This window comes from Neolamprologus brichardi, chromosome 10 (assembly GCF_056152115.1).
Source record: "Neolamprologus brichardi isolate AB-2024 chromosome 10, ASM5615211v1, whole genome shotgun sequence".
Taxonomy (NCBI): domain Eukaryota; kingdom Metazoa; phylum Chordata; class Actinopteri; order Cichliformes; family Cichlidae; genus Neolamprologus; species Neolamprologus brichardi.
The window spans coordinates 20,361,712-20,377,143 of NC_142113.1; the positions used below are offsets into that span (position 1 = coordinate 20,361,712).

General features: G+C 40.4%; 2 protein-coding genes and 1 non-coding gene across 4 annotated transcripts; 1 reads left to right on the plus strand and 2 right to left on the minus strand.

Annotated features, from left to right (window-relative positions):
* The first annotated feature begins 832 nt into the window (after positions 1–832).
* On the plus strand, positions 833–7,367 carry vtnb (vitronectin b). Of its 2 annotated transcripts, none has more exons than XM_006784882.3 (8): positions 833–1,022; positions 3,070–3,186; positions 3,288–3,539; positions 4,079–4,218; positions 5,471–5,627; positions 6,422–6,580; positions 6,664–6,978; positions 7,086–7,367. In XM_006784882.3, the coding sequence occupies exons 1-8, from the start codon at positions 959–961 to the stop codon at positions 7,223–7,225; spliced, it is 1,344 nt and encodes a 447-aa protein (XP_006784945.2). In that variant the 5' UTR covers positions 833–958; the 3' UTR covers positions 7,226–7,367. The 2 variants fall into 2 exon arrangements, with proteins under 2 accessions (XP_006784945.2, XP_006784946.2); XM_006784883.3 differs by having other exon boundaries at positions 6,667–6,978.
* A 1,455-nt stretch (positions 7,368–8,822) lies between these two features.
* trnat-agu (transfer RNA threonine (anticodon AGU)) lies at positions 8,823–8,896 on the minus strand. The gene has a single exon. It is a non-coding gene; the product is annotated as a tRNA-Thr (tRNA).
* Positions 8,897–9,645: 749 nt separating this feature from the next.
* Positions 9,646–10,731, minus strand: LOC148100930 (uncharacterized). The gene is made up of 3 exons (XM_087846880.1): positions 10,590–10,731; positions 10,268–10,443; positions 9,646–10,179 (listed from the first exon to the last, which is right to left on the minus strand). The coding sequence occupies exons 1-3, from the start codon at positions 10,714–10,716 to the stop codon at positions 9,646–9,648; spliced, it is 837 nt and encodes a 278-aa protein (XP_087703006.1). The 5' UTR covers positions 10,717–10,731.
* Between the last annotated feature and the right edge of the window lie 4,701 nt (positions 10,732–15,432).

Sequence of the window (15,432 nt, forward strand, 5' to 3'; positions counted from 1 at the left end):
TGGACTGTTTTTGCTGCACTGCATGAAAGATGAGTACATTCCTAAATCCGTGGATTCCCTTATTGTTTGGGCAGTTTAAATCTTGACCTAAATTACCAACTTTCTTCAGCTGCGACTTTGTTCCTTTTAAACCTTAAAGAAAAAACAATTTTTTAAAACTCCTTTCAAATCTTTTAATGTTTAACAAATACCTGGAAACTTCAAGGCTAGCGATAAGGAAGCATTAATATTGCTCTAATCTGTCTGCAAGCTGACTGCCTTGTTCCATGGTGTTGAATTTAGTCATCAACTCCCATCTTTTGGTCATAATCCAAACTGGAAAGGAGGGAATCCACAGGTTTCACCTGCATTTTTTCTTCTTCTCAGGGCTTAATTGGGGGGAAAAAGTCAGTGTGTGTGTTTAAGGATCAATAGAGAACAAAGACAGGCCTCATGTTACAATGTTTGAGCTTAGATATTATCCTAAATTTGCCCGGAAATTAAAAATACAGTGCACACACTTACTTTATGACTCAAGAGACACCTTCAGTTTGTAGTTGAGTTTGTAATTCTGTGTTTTAACCATTTTCATATTGAGAAGCATCCAGCTAAACCTATAATTAATAACATTTTCATAAAGTAAATTAAAGTCATTATAAAATTATACTGGGTGATAGGTTTACTAAATAACATCAAATTAAAGCCATAAAGTGTTCATGTTTCTGGTCTGTAGCATGTTTCTAGGACAGATGGAACAGAGATCAGCTTAATGATTATCAGAGTATTGACCAGTCAGGACAGCAGAAGCCTGCGGGGTCAACAGCCTCTAAAAAATATCTATTGATCAGCTGCACACAGTACTAAACCGCAAAGTGGGGCACCGAGCTCAAACCCAGCTAGTGGTTTAGGTTAGTAAGCAGGATTTTAGAATAGTACACCTTCAGAGTTTTAGTTTGGGGGATTTTTGCTGTGAGCCGACATGAAGCCAGCGGTAGTTCTGCTGGGCCTCGTCCTCTTGTTGGACACCGCCTTTGCTGCAGAAGGTAAAACTTTAACATTTTTGATGTGCAGTTTGTATTATTGTTGATAGCAGTTGTAATTATTAGACACGATAGATCATATTTTTAAGTTTTGTATAATGTCTTGATTTTGATGTGTAGCTATTGATGAAACAAAATGCACCATATTGTCAAAAACATTTGCTCATTGCCTTCACACATATATGAACTTGAGAGACATCCCATTCCTAATCCATGTGGTTTATTATGATGTCGCTCCACCCTCTGCAGCTATAATATCTTCAACTCTTCTGGGAAGGCTTTCCACAATGTTAGCAGTGTTTATGGGGATTTTTGAGCATTCTTCCACAAGCACATTTGTCAGGTCAGGCACTGATGTTGGATGACACGGCCTGGGTTGAATTCAGGACTCTGTGCAGGCCAGTCGAGTTCTTCCACACCAAGCTCACACATCCATGTCTTTATGGATCTTGCTTTGTGCACTGGCGCGCAGTCATGTTGGAACAGAAAGGGGCCATCCCGAAGCATGAAAAATATCCAAAATGTCTTAGTGAGCTGAAGCCTTAAGAGTTACTTTGACTGGAACTAAGGAGCTGAGCACAACGCCTGAAAAACAACCGTCACACCATAATCCCCTCTCCACCAAACTTTACACTTGACACAATGCAGACACATACCGTTCTCCTAGCAACCACCAAACCCAGATTCGTCCACCAGAATGAGAAGGATGATTCATCACTTCGGAGAACACATCTTCACTTCTCTAGATCGAGTGGGGGCGTGGTTTAAACTACGTTTGGTGATGTAAGGCTTGGATGCAGCTGCCATGCAAGATGGGACATACTTTTGGCAGTATAGTTTAGTTTAGTTAATAGTTTAATTATTTATATAGCACATTTAATTACAACAAGAGCGTTGACCAAAGTGCTGTACAAGAATACAACATACATAATAAAATTGTACAGGAATACAACATACCTAATAAAACAACTTAGAGTATTAACAGCAAACACCAAATATGAATTAACAAATAACTCTCATGCTGTATTAAAAGCCAGTAAATAAAAGTGCGTTTTAAGATAAGATTTAAAAAGATTGACAGTGGGAGCCTGTCTGATGTGTAGGGGTAAATTATTCCACAGCTTGGGCGCTACAACTGCAAATGCTCGATCACCTCTATGAACCTCTTTTCTTTGCAAGCTCCTTTGACCACCTCTATGAACCAGCCTCGACCTTGGTACAGCTAAAAGCAAAAGATCACTTGATCTAAGTATAGTGTATATTAATAGTTTATCCTGGTGTTTTCTTAGAGGTTTGTTTTATTGTTTTAATTTCTAATTAAATCTTTTTATTCTTGGACTCTACTGAAAATGCTTTGAATGACTCAGTTTTAAAATATCCTTCTTTATCTCAGACTTCCAGTTTATCCTCCCTCTGAAACATGCTCCTCTCCCTTTATTTAATTCATATTTCTTCCAATTGGCTGCCTTATGCATACAGAAGGTTTGAACGGGAGGTGAATCGAGCTTTTGTACTATAAGCCAGAGCTGTGTGACATCACACAGAGCCAAGAGTGAAAAAATGGTAGAAATAGAGCAGCCTGAGCTTGCAGGGACTATTTATAGCATCCACTATTCCACACCATAATCAATGAAAGAATCCCTGTCATAGGCTGATAGGTGGGAACATGGTTTTAGTAACTGTAACTCGCGTTTTACACATTTTCCCCTTTAAATATATAAATGAATTGATTTCAATGACTCTTTGAACCCAAAACACAATTTTGTTCTTCCCTCTTATTCGTGTCCCAATTCTTCAAATTCAGTTAACCTTGGTAAATAACTGTAAATATTTCAAACATTGACAATGTGAAATATTTTATTTAGTGATGAATTAGGAAGAATCTAATCCTAACTTTATATCGTATCTTTCTGATAATTCATCTGGATGGTTTTACAGCTGGTGTGTTTAAAGGGTCTGATTACTTCTGGTTTCACTGATTATTGAATGGTAAACTCAGACCAGGTCTACACGCTGCATGATATCTCACACTAAAACTACTTTCCCACAGAGTCCTGTGTAGGTCGCTGCGGCTCCTTCAGCCCACAGAGCAAATGTCAGTGTGACTCCATGTGTGTGTATTATGGAAGCTGCTGTGAGGACTTTTACACCATCTGCCCCAGAAAAGGTCAGTGCTGTGCTGTGTGACAGTTTCACTAAAGAGTCAGTTTGAATTTTCTTCTCCTTTGAAACGTCACCATCTGACAAAACCTCATGTTCTACCTTCAGTTTCTCGAGGCGATGTCTTTGAGGAACCACTGGAAGAGACGAGCCCGAGCCCGAGCCTGAGCCCGAGCCCGAGCCTGAGCCCGAGCACAGCAACTTTTATGCCAACCTCAGACACGGTTATACCGACTGTCACACCCAACGTCACACAGGGGCCCACACTACTACCGCTGGATCCTGATGCCGTGCCCTGCAGTGGGCGGGCATTTGATGCTTTTCTGCAGCTGAAAAATGGATCAATCTACGCTTTTAGAGGTAATCCTGATCACATAACAGGATTTCTATTATATAAAACAGTTTATTTCTACTTTTACTTTTGTTACTTTGTTGCCATTGTGTAATGTCTCTCTTTTAAATTTCACAGCTCTTTTTAATTTCCTCAATTATTCAGCAATGCTGTTTATTCCAATACAGAGAGGAGAAAGTTATAATCAGAAGCCTAAAAGTGTAAATTATGTTAAAAACGAATGTTAATAATGTCTCATACCTTAAAAGATCCAAACATTAAAGAAAAGGAGGCAAAGGCTTTTCAATTTCATCCAAAATTAAAATAAAAATGATAATAATTGTTTGAGGAACTTAAATGCTGAAGGAGCTTTTGCTCAATGAAAACAGAATGTGTTTCTTTAAAAAGTAAACGATAAATGAATACATATTTGCAGGATTTTGAACATAGACCCAAAATCAGACTTGAGTACACATTCGTGGAAACTTTGTGGATTATCCTGCTGCAAGATTTGAAACTCTTTGAATGCTGATGTAAACACTGATCCAGAGTCTGCTCTTCCTCGTAGGTGTATATTTCTTTGAGCTGGATGATAAGTCCATCCTTCCTGGTTACCCCAAACTCATCGAGGACGTTTGGGGAATCAGTGGACCCATCGGTGCTGCATTCACACGCATCAACTGCCAGGGGAAATCCTACATCTTTAAGGTATAAGCTGCCATATTTCTTTGTGATGAGGTACACAAAAGGCTCCACCTCATACAAATGTGTGTGTGTTTTTTTGGTGGTGTGCATGCGTTTTCAGGTTTAATTGAGCTACATTTATTGTTTATTCTTTTAAGCCTCTGAAAATTCAAAATGAGTCCCATTGTTTTAAACCGTTTCTCTGTAACTGTGAAATACTCAAACAGTGACTCTGTTGCGTGCAATAATTCAGATCAAATACACTATCCAACATTATGGCAGAAATAAAGCTCTTCAGCCCCACACTGGCATGAGTGTTGCTAGAAAATGGTGTCGCTTCATTACTCATAATATTGATGTGTGACCTTATTGATTCGGTTATTTGTACAGTGCATATGAAGAAGAATTGTGCATTTTTTTCTTGCTATACCCTGCCAGTGGTCTTCAGCTGGATAAAATGGAGTAACCTTACAAAAAAAAACATAAGAAACGTGGAGAGAAAGCGGTGTTCTTCTCAACTAATTAACAAAAGTTTTTAATTATGCAAAGTATTAGCAGTATTTTATATTAGGGATGAGCTCTGGGCCTCTTCTTGTTTGCAGGGGGGATCCACAGGCTGACAGATGAGGTCAGGCAGGCGTCTCTATGGACTCTATGCAGATGAGATTGTGATCTATAGTGAGAGTAGAGAGCAGGTGGCGGTATGAAGATGAATTAAAGTCAGTAGAAGCAAGACGAAATATGTGTGTGAATGAGAGGAGATTTAAGTGCCTGGAGTCAACAATCAAAAGTAAAAGACGGTGCACAATAGAGGTGAAGAAGAGACAAGGTGGCAGGGTGGAGTGGGTGGAGATGAGTGTCAGAGGTGATTTGTGACTGAAGTGTAGCAGCATGAGAAAGAGGGAATGTTTACAAGATGAGACCTGCTGTGATATATGGTTTGGAGGCAATGGTGAAATGAGTATATCAGAGGCAGTTGGAGAGGCAAGGCTGAGTTGGTTTGGACATGTGCGGCGGGGGGATAGTGGAAGATGGTGAAGATGGAGCTTTAAGGCAGGAAATTACTGGATGTAGTGATAGAGGACGTGCAGATGATTGGTGGGACAGAGGATTGACTGAGATGTTTGCAGCGACCCCTAAAAAGAAGAAGAAGATGATGATTAGGAATGTTTCAGACTTCAAACCTTCTTTAGGGAGAGTAGTCTGTTGCCCTCATTAACACTCCCTCGCAGCGGTATCCTCAAACTTCAATGCTCTGGGCTCCATTTTCTCTCAGGGGAACCAATACTGGAGATTTGATGGTGACGTCCTGGATGAGGACTATCCACGGCTTATTTCAAACGGCTTTGATGGCATACCAGATGAGATCGATGCTGCGTTTGCCATACCAGCACCAAGTCACCGTGGCAAGGAGAAGGCCTACTTCTTCAAAGGTATTTGTACTAATGGGTGATAATGTTTCTTATGATATACAAGTACAGCAGGGGTTTCTAAGTGTTGCTCGTGATCTGATAAAACTAAGGAAGATGACTTTGCATGTGAATATATAATGGCTTTTGCAAGAATAGGGAAGTAGCACGCTATCACACAAAACAAGCAAATTAATAAACAAAGTTGTTTTCATGTTTTTTTGTGGGGGGGGGGGGGGGGGGGAGAGGAGGAGGGTTGCTTCATTTTGTTAATAATTAGTTAAGGAGCTGAATACGTACTTACTTATATTGTAAATATTTTACATTTTTAGGAAATGTTTAACCCACCGCATTTATCTGAAAGTCAAGTTATTTTGTCTGTACTAGATAAAGTTACCCTCAAACTTACCCTTAAAGTGATGACTTCAAACAGAGCACTGCTATATTCGTTTATTATTTTAATGCAGTGTCTTCACTTGTAACATTTGGTGCTTTTCCTTCTACACTTCACCTACACTTCTACAATTTCCTTGCATGATCATTTCACGGCAAGTTGTAAAGATGAGCAGGTTATAAAGAGCAGTCTGAGGACACCCAGGCTTTCTGGTGTGGAGCACAGAGGTTAAAGTTTTCAATAAAAGCAGTCAGAGGCAAAGCAAAGAGTTAGAGTTACAGAATCTGATGGAAGCAAATGCAGATGGCAAGGTTTTATCTGCATTTGTATATCATTAAAAATGTATCGGCAACTCCACGGACAGTTTCACTGTTTCTCTCTCATCGAGTAAAATCCTGAAATCTGATTTTTCTCTTTTCTTCAGGGGACCGGTATTACCAATATGAGTTCAAGCACCAGCCTACCCACGAGGAGTGCATCCAGATGAGCAGGTCCTCCCCTTCTGTGCTGTTCACACAATACACAGACCTCTTCTGCGATAACGCATGGGAGGATCTCTTCACTGAGCTCTTTGGAGGATCCTGTAAGGACTTTGGTCTCTTTATGCTTGTATGTTTCAGATTTTTTTTTTTCTTATTCTCCATCTGCATGACTTTTGTATTTTAGCAGTTACCAGTTCCCAAACAGACCTTCGGTTCATCAGCAGGGATTGGCGGGGTATTAGGCCCGTTATAGATGCTGCCATAGTGGGACGAGTCTACACCACTCCCAAGCCAACTTCACCTCCGACCGCAAAGAAGTGGAAGAGTCGGAGGAAGAGGCCCAGTAAGAGGCGTGGACAGCGAAGAAGGCAGAGTCGCCACGATGACTTTTGGTTCTATGATTTGTTCGACCTCGGTGATTACAGTGACAGCTCTGAAGAGACCATCATGCAGGAGTACCAAAGCACCCCCGTTCAAAATGTGTACTTCTTCAAGAAGGGTAAATCAGACTGAAACAAAAATGAGTCAAAATCCTTCCAAAAACAGCTCTTTATTCTTCCTTAACACCTTTTGGTTTGTGTGTTTCCTTTTTGTTTTTAATATCAGATAAGTACTACAGAGTGGATCTGCAGACAAAACGTGTGGATGCCGCTTACCCTCCCTATCCTCGATCTATCGCAAAGTACTGGCTGGGCTGTGAGCATGAAGCTGCTGCTCCTGATGCATCAAGGGCAGAAAAGAGATAAATACTTGTCTTGACTATTACCATATGGGGCTAATGATGACAACACCTTTGACCCTTGCATGTAGTTCAGGATAGACACCTCTCCAATGGCCTCTTAGGTGGATACACTGAAATTATTCAAAATTAATAAACTTTACATTTCAGTGCTTGAGTGCTTTGATATTTTTGACCACATGGCAGAGATTACACACACACACCTAATGTGATCTGTAGCCATGCATCATGTCTACATGCCCAACCTCAACACCGAGCCTTTATCAGCGTTATCAGTGGGAGAAATGTTTCACCACTCATCCATCTTAGCTTACAGCAGATTTGCTCAATCTTTTAAAGACTACAGTTTCATACTGACCTAAAATAACACCATAGCTAATAATATATATATATATTAATATATATATATATATATATATATATATATTAATATATATATATATATATATATATATATATATATTAATATATATATATATATATATATATATATATATATATATAATATATATATATATATATATATATATATATATATATATATATATATATATATTAATATATATATATATATATTAGCTATGGTGTTATTTTAGGTCAGTATGAAACTAACTTCAAGTGTCAATAAAGTTGTGCAAATAACTCATTTACAGAGTTAGAAGATGGTGAAAGATTTACTCCTTGGTTCAGTTGCGGTTCCTTTTACACATAAATTAGGGTAGATGTAATGTTTATAAGCTTAGGGAAACCTTCCTCCCCCTGAAAATGCTGTATCTAGAGCATAGGTGTCAAACTCTGGCCCACGGGCCAAATTTGGCCCGCAGCCAAATGTAATTTGGCCCGCGAAGACATACCAAATTACTATTAGAGCTGGCCTACTGGTATTATACAGCTAATATATATATTGTTTAGTATTAAGCTTTGCTTGTTCCATATTCAGTTTTCCAGCAGAACTTATTTGAGTCCATAAGAAAAGATTCATTCTTATGTCTGGAGGAAGATTTTTTTTTCAGTAAATATTAATGTTAGCCCACGACTTTGTTCCAGTTTTGAATTTTGGCCCCCTGTGTATTTGAGTTTGACACCCCTGATCTAGAGGGACTTAATCAACCTTTTGGGGTATCCTGACCCTTTTTTTTTTTTACAAATGCAACATACAACTGAATATGCGCGCACACATACAGGCCTCTGTTCAGTGAATTCATGAGTATCCCTACAAGAGGCTGCCGTAATCCTGTGCTGACCTCTTCAGGTAACTGGCACAGTTGTACAAAAAAAAGAAAAAGGGGGAAAAGAGCGCCCTCTGTTGGGCAATAGGCCGGAACAAGGGAAAATAGATCAAAATAAATACAATAAAAAGCTGTGCTACAACTTTGAAAAGGCATTAGGAAATTTGTATTAAGGTTTAAGTGATTTATAAACCACTGCAGATGTTTTTAACATAACCTGATATTATCGAACTGTGCAACAGTGGGAAAAAAAAGAAAAATACACACTCCCTTGAGGTTGTTTAAAAATGAATAGAAATTGATTTGCGTCAGTGTCGCAACATTTAATGTTATGGGAGTGTTTAAAAGTCTACTTTCATCAAAACAGAAAACAAAAGGCACCGCTGGGATTCGAACCCAGGATCTCCTGTTTACTAGACAGGCGCTTTAACCAACTAAGCCACGGCGCCACGTGATTACTGACCTCGAGAAGAGTTTATGAATGATAACACAATCTGAGAGCCTCGTTCAGGATACATTTATTAGTAAAATATATGATATGTACATAACATTATGTTAATAGTAATATGCATTTTATTTACATTACAGATCTCCACGGCCTGCCATGAAAATCGTGAAATATACCCGCCCCAAAAAGGCGATCTGGTCATTCGTGTCCCATTTCCCCGTCACAACAGTTGGCATACCTTGTAACATAACTCGGGTACCGAGTTTCAGTTAGAAACAAGTGTCTCATTTACTTTTTCCCGCTGAAGCCCACTCAGAAAGGACAGCTTTGAGTCAAGTGCTAAATGTTATCTTTGCAACCCCATTCAAAACAAACTATGTGCAAAAATAATAATAAAAAGCAAAAAGGACATGTGAAATCATCTGATGTGCATCATACTGGTGTTTCTTAAATAGATAACGAATAGCATAAGTCACAGTTACCACCTCCCCAAGGTAGACTCGGCACCTTTGTCCAAAAAATGTTAGCGCAACACTTTGAAAGACCGCGACGTCACTGAATGGGTACACTAGTGGAGACCATCACGGCAACTGGCGACACAGCGTGGACGTATGGGTGTGAGAACGGATACACTGATGTAGCAGACTTCCTGCTGTAGGCTGGCTCGTAGCTGTTACACAAACGGACGTGTTGTTGCACGTGGACCCATTCATGTCGTGGTCTTCATTATGTTGCTCTCCGTTTTGTCAGTCATGCCAAAAGATAGTCAATCATTGAGCTGTCCAAGCTGGGCAGACTGGGGACCATCAGGTCCTGGAAGCACAGATCCGACAGGTCGGCCAGGGTCTCTATAGAGCTGGAGAGAGCCTGGAGGCCTTGCAGACTCTGGATGTCTTCCTTGTGGACAGGATGGCCACGTTCTGCTGGCTGTACCCCCCGTGCATTGAGAAAAGCTTCAAAGTCCTCTGGTAAATCCAACTCATCCAGCCCATCGTATGGAAACATGTCTTGGCAGTAGCTGGTGAAGTCCTGGGATTGGTGGCAAAAAATTTGGGGAACGTCTGGTGACTTGGCCTGGATGTCCAGGATTGACGAGAGCCTGGTGGACTGAGGTAGACTGGGCACACGGTAGCCTGTTGGAGACGCAAAGCTGGGACTAGGAGGTGGAGGAGAAGCCACCTGAGGACTGCACGGTGTCTTGTGCCTGACCTGTGAAGGTTTGGCGGCTCTTCGAGTTGATTTCTTGGTCTTGAAGAAGCGTGCGCGCCGATTTTGAAACCAAACCTGAAGAAAATTGAGAATTACATGAAACTCTTAGTCAACAAAACATGTGTACGTTGTCTAAATTAGCCTTAGGTCGCACGTGTCCTACCTGAATTTTAGACTCCGGTAGTCCAGTTAGAGTGGCCAGGGTTTTCCTCCCATTGATATCCGGGTAGGGTGTAGCAGAGAAGGCCCTCTCCAGCTGGCTCAGCTGCGCCTTGCTGAATATTGTGCGCTTCCGGCGGCACTTTGTCTTCGAGTTGATCGTGTATGGAACATGGTGCACTTCAGAGGGAGAGCAAAACGTTTTGTTAAAACTTACAATTACATTTTAATGCAGAAATTAATTTGCAGAGTCAACAGCCCACAGATGTTTGGCCTTAAACTATATCACATTTTAAATGTGCAAATATAAATAAATGTCCACCTACCCGTGCTGGAGCGCTGTGCCGACCCGTTGTTGTTGCTGTCAGTCAGTGCATCAGGCCATAACTGCTCCGAGAAAAACGTGATGATCTCAGAAAAATTACCACTGGTAAAATCCAACCCGCACGCCATTGTGTCCGAAGCACGCAGCTAAAAGGGGAAATAAGTTTCCGTGAGTGAGTCCCAGGCGATTATCCAGTGAGCAGGCATGATGTCAGAGGGATTTTATACCTGAGTTCTGCAGACACAACACGACCCCCTGCGTGGCATCCTCTTGCACATCACAGACGCGATCAGGCTTTGCGAACGCGTGGCTTTGATGTGCTGCTCACCTGTTAATGGCTGTCTGGATAATAGGTGTCTGTTTGATCCCCTATGGCCCGTTAATGGGCCCCGTTTAGACCAGAGAGACAGCTTGTCTTCAGCTGCGGACAACGAGATGCTCCAGAAACCTTAAAATGGAAAGATGAATCAAAGACACCCGCAGGTGAAGAAATAAACTTATCGTGGGCGTGTTTTCTTTCATTTTAAGATAATTTTCGAAGCAATTCACTCTGATTTTATGGTAACTATTTTGGCCTGAAATTATAAACACGTGTGTTACTAATCAACAGCAGGGAGGGGGGCAAATTAAAATGATTGGAAACACCTTGAAGCGCCAGAACGGCTGCTCTGATCCGGGTCTAGTTTTGTTTTTAATAGTGCCCGTCATAGTGATATTCATGAACGTATACAGTGTAAGGCGTCCGCACTACGAGGAGCGAAGCGACACACCGGCACTGTTTTACTGATTTGAAGCTCCAGTCTGCGGCACATCCTCTACCGCGCGCCGCCTCCTGGTGAGCATGAAAGCGCGCAGTGGAAGCGTATTGGAGAAGTTGTGGGAGTGACGCTTCTGTCAGCTATAATGTGTGAAGGTGACAAATCAGGCTACTTCTTTTCCCACCCCTTTCTTCGTTGTCGGTTGTGTTTCCACCGAACGAGACATCAAAACACCGGATCACTCGTAGTCCTTTTCAGCCAGTTCCCAGGCGAGTGCCAGACTCGCAGCTCCTTCACAAACAGACAGAAACGGGCTGCATGTATTAAATTACAACACGTCCACTGATTTTGCTTATAAGCAGATTTTTTTGAATGCTACAATATATTTTGTAGAGGCCACATGAAATAAAAATTAGCCTACTTGAACTGAGACAGCGGCCTTGTTGATTGGGTCAAATTAGCTGTGAAGTACTCTACGTTCACCCTCTCTCCAGAGAACAATGCGCCATTAAAAAGATCATAAGCCAAGCTCACGTGATTTGATTAAATGCCATAACATAACAGATGTAGTCGAAGAGGTCCCAGCAAACTGTGGAGTACAAAGAGTGGCCTGTGTTTGTGTGGGACACGTTTGTAACGCTGGGAAGTGGTCTGAAAAATGAAGGTGCAGAAGAAACATTTTCAGTTCCACGAATAGCCATAAACGACCAAAGAACTTCTCCCCGAAAGAGTTTGTTTTAAGTGGTGCTTATAGACTTGTAGCAGAAATAATTTCTGTAAGGAACCATTTTCGGGAAAGTTCAGACTGTTTGTTGTTGTTGTTGTTTGTTTGTTTTGTTTTTAGTAAAGAAAACTCTTGATGCATTTAAATCTGCCATGTCTAAGTGTAACCGCGACAGTGTCTTCTAAAATAAAACACAGAAAGGATTAAAAGCTTCCTGCAAACACAAACTGCTGTTAGGAACACTTTGGTTTTAGATCATGGCCTAAAAATATGCAGCTACACAGTTTAAGCGTATGGAAGATAAATGCACTGTTTTATAAAAATGCAACTTTTTAAATGCTTTCTGTATGTAAATAATGACATAAAATTAAGTCGAGTGTTGTCTGTTCAAATTGTTATCAGTAATTGTTAATTAACTGATTAATTTGTATTTCAGATAATAACCTTTAGGTTTCACTGTAATGAAGATAGATTTGCATATATCTTATTAAACAACGCTTCATATAAATATTCTCCCCAAAAATGAAAAAACTGTGAATAATGAGAGGAAGAAGAAACTATATGAAAACTGCCTTCCTGTGGCTTCTGTCACAGTTTTTGGTTGGCCGTCACTGCTGCAATTCCTTGTGTGTGTGTGTGTGTGTGTGTGTGTGGTTTCATCTTATTCCCCAGAAATCGCCATAAATTATGCCTCTGAGCGGAAATTTTCCCTGTTGAATTTAGCATTGACAGTAAAAGGTGACACATTAACTTGTATGGCACCCACAGTGGCAGCTTTCCCAGCTCTCAGACTTAAGAAAAGTGCCCTGCAGTGTTGACTTTTGAATGCTAGAGCCAATAAAAATGTGGGACACAGTTTCTATAAGTCTCTGTATGTGGAAAAGCAGAAAAATGCATTTAATATGAAAAGGCATGGTCCCACCAATCAGCAGGTTCTGCAGATGATTGAAATATGTGCTTACAACAAATGTGAGTGCACAGCTGAAAAGTTTGTGATGTGTTTGTGGTACAAAAATATCCGTTTTACTTGCCCCACTTTATTGTAAAGCTTTTTCTAAAGCTACAGCTGCAGAGATGAAATGATCCACTAGATGGCAGCATTTAATCGCTTCTATCTATCTATCTATCTATCTATCTATCTATCTATCTATCTATCTATCTATCTATCTATCTATCTATCTATCAAATAGATGTTAAATTAATTTTCGAATAGAGTATAGAGTTTGTTTGCGGGTTGCCAGAAACAATAAACTCTGCTCACTATTAAAGCTTATAAATCTGGGTCAATTGCACCGGACCAATCCAAACTGACTAAAGTATGACAGCAAGGTCAACTACACTGCTGGGTTAATAATACAACTTGAATGGACTTAATGTTCTATACAAATGTTGATTCATGTTAACTGGGATGTTGGGTCCACTGTATGTCATAAAGAGACATCTCGATGCATGCTCAATCATCCAGGTAAGTAAATCTCCAAAAGTTTATTCTGTCCATCTGGACGTAGCGTTTTTAGTGGGAGAAACATTTCGTCACTCATCCAAGTGACTTCTTCAGTCTCAGCTGACTGCAGGTCATAAAGAGACAAATTCTTTTAGCAGTGCATGACAGCTCACAAATACAAACTAAAGGCAACAGCTGCAAAAGATCATGGTGGAATAAAGATGCAAAGTGGACTCCTAAAAAATGATATTTCTGGTCAGATGATGTTCAACCCTCCTGTTATCTAGTGAATGCTGTTTGAGACTTTGTGTGTGTTTTTTCTTATCATCTGTCCATCTACAAAGAACATTAATACATTAATGGAGATTTCTTCTCATTTCATTTGTACTTCAATTGTTACTAATCATAAACTGACAGGGCGATCTAGACTTCATCTTTTCTTCTCACTCAGTAGTCGCTCTCTTCACTTTTCCACTCTCCTGCCCGCTCCTCTGCTCAGACTGTGTTCCCGACCTCACCGTGGAAAAAACACAATACGCAAACTGTCTTTTTCTCTGTGTGTGAATGCCTCAGTGTATACCTCACAAACTCAGGTGTGCACACAGAGAAACGCTGCACTCCTGTGTCCACACTCCCCTCTAAGAAATCAGGATTGACACTCAGGCGTGAATGACGCTCTGACCTCCTCTCCGTCACCTCAGTCCTCGCTCCTTCCTTCACAATACACAAACGCTGCTCCTCAGTCCTCTATTTGATGTGGAAACTCATTCCACATTTCCTGTCAACCTGAGAGATTTTGGGGGCCCAATCTTGAATTCTGCATAGCAGAGGCGAGGGGGTTACTCCTTGCCTCTTGTCCCGTGCTTGTAAAGGCCCCTCTGGATCTGAGAAGTAGGAGCAAAGTGTGATTCCAGCTTGGCTATGGATAAAAGGACAACAGCCCAAGCAGCAAAAGAATCACACACGATTTAGTGCAGCTGGAGATACAAAATAAATGGGTATTACAGCTCAGATGGAAAGGAAGCTGAAATATTCTGTCAGCATTGCGATCCAACAGGTCGGTGTTACTTCAACTTGGCTTTGGATAAGTAAGCAAAGCATGAAGTCAGTGAAGGAGAAAACTGTGGCTGTAGATCACATTCAGTGAACTTCATAAACTGAATTAAATCCAACAAAGTAATACATAACATGCAACTATTATTCCTATTATTCATGTAGCTTAATGTTTTGGGTTTTTTGGGCATTTTTGTGCACTTAGCTACTGACACTACTGATGTTTTTTTTTTCCCAGTGAAATTAAAGAAATTAATTTCACCCCTCTTTCTGTCAAAATCCTGACCAAAGGCACAACCTGTACATGCAAACAGGTGGTGATTAATTATTGCTGCTGATTAACAGATGTTCAGATGTAACTTGTTTGCTCCTCCAACCTGGGCTACAGTTTCTCAAGCACAGGTGTCTGATGGACATTGTACACCGCACATTATCCATAATAGCTTCCTTTGTAATATGATGGCTGCTTTTTAGTTTAATGTAGTTTAAGATTTTATATTTTGCCACTGTATGGGTTAGTGCTTATCTTTTAACCCCGCGCACTTCCACTGAATCACTGAGATCTGCTTAGCAAATGCTCCTGCCTGTCTCGAGCTCTTAATTAAACACAGGAGGTGAAATTGTGGATCAAACTGTGCCTTCACATCAGCATCTCCCATGTTTATTCTTTGGCTTTTAGATCAGACTGAATTTTGACTGTTATTTATCTATGTTGTTTTACTCTTTTTGCTTTAATTCTTTTTGCTTTAAATCTGTTGTTTTATATCACTGTTTTTGTTTTTTGGTTTTTTAGATGTGCAGCACTTTGGTCCACAGCTTTTGTTTTATATGTACTGATAAATAAATTTGACATGACAGTACATTC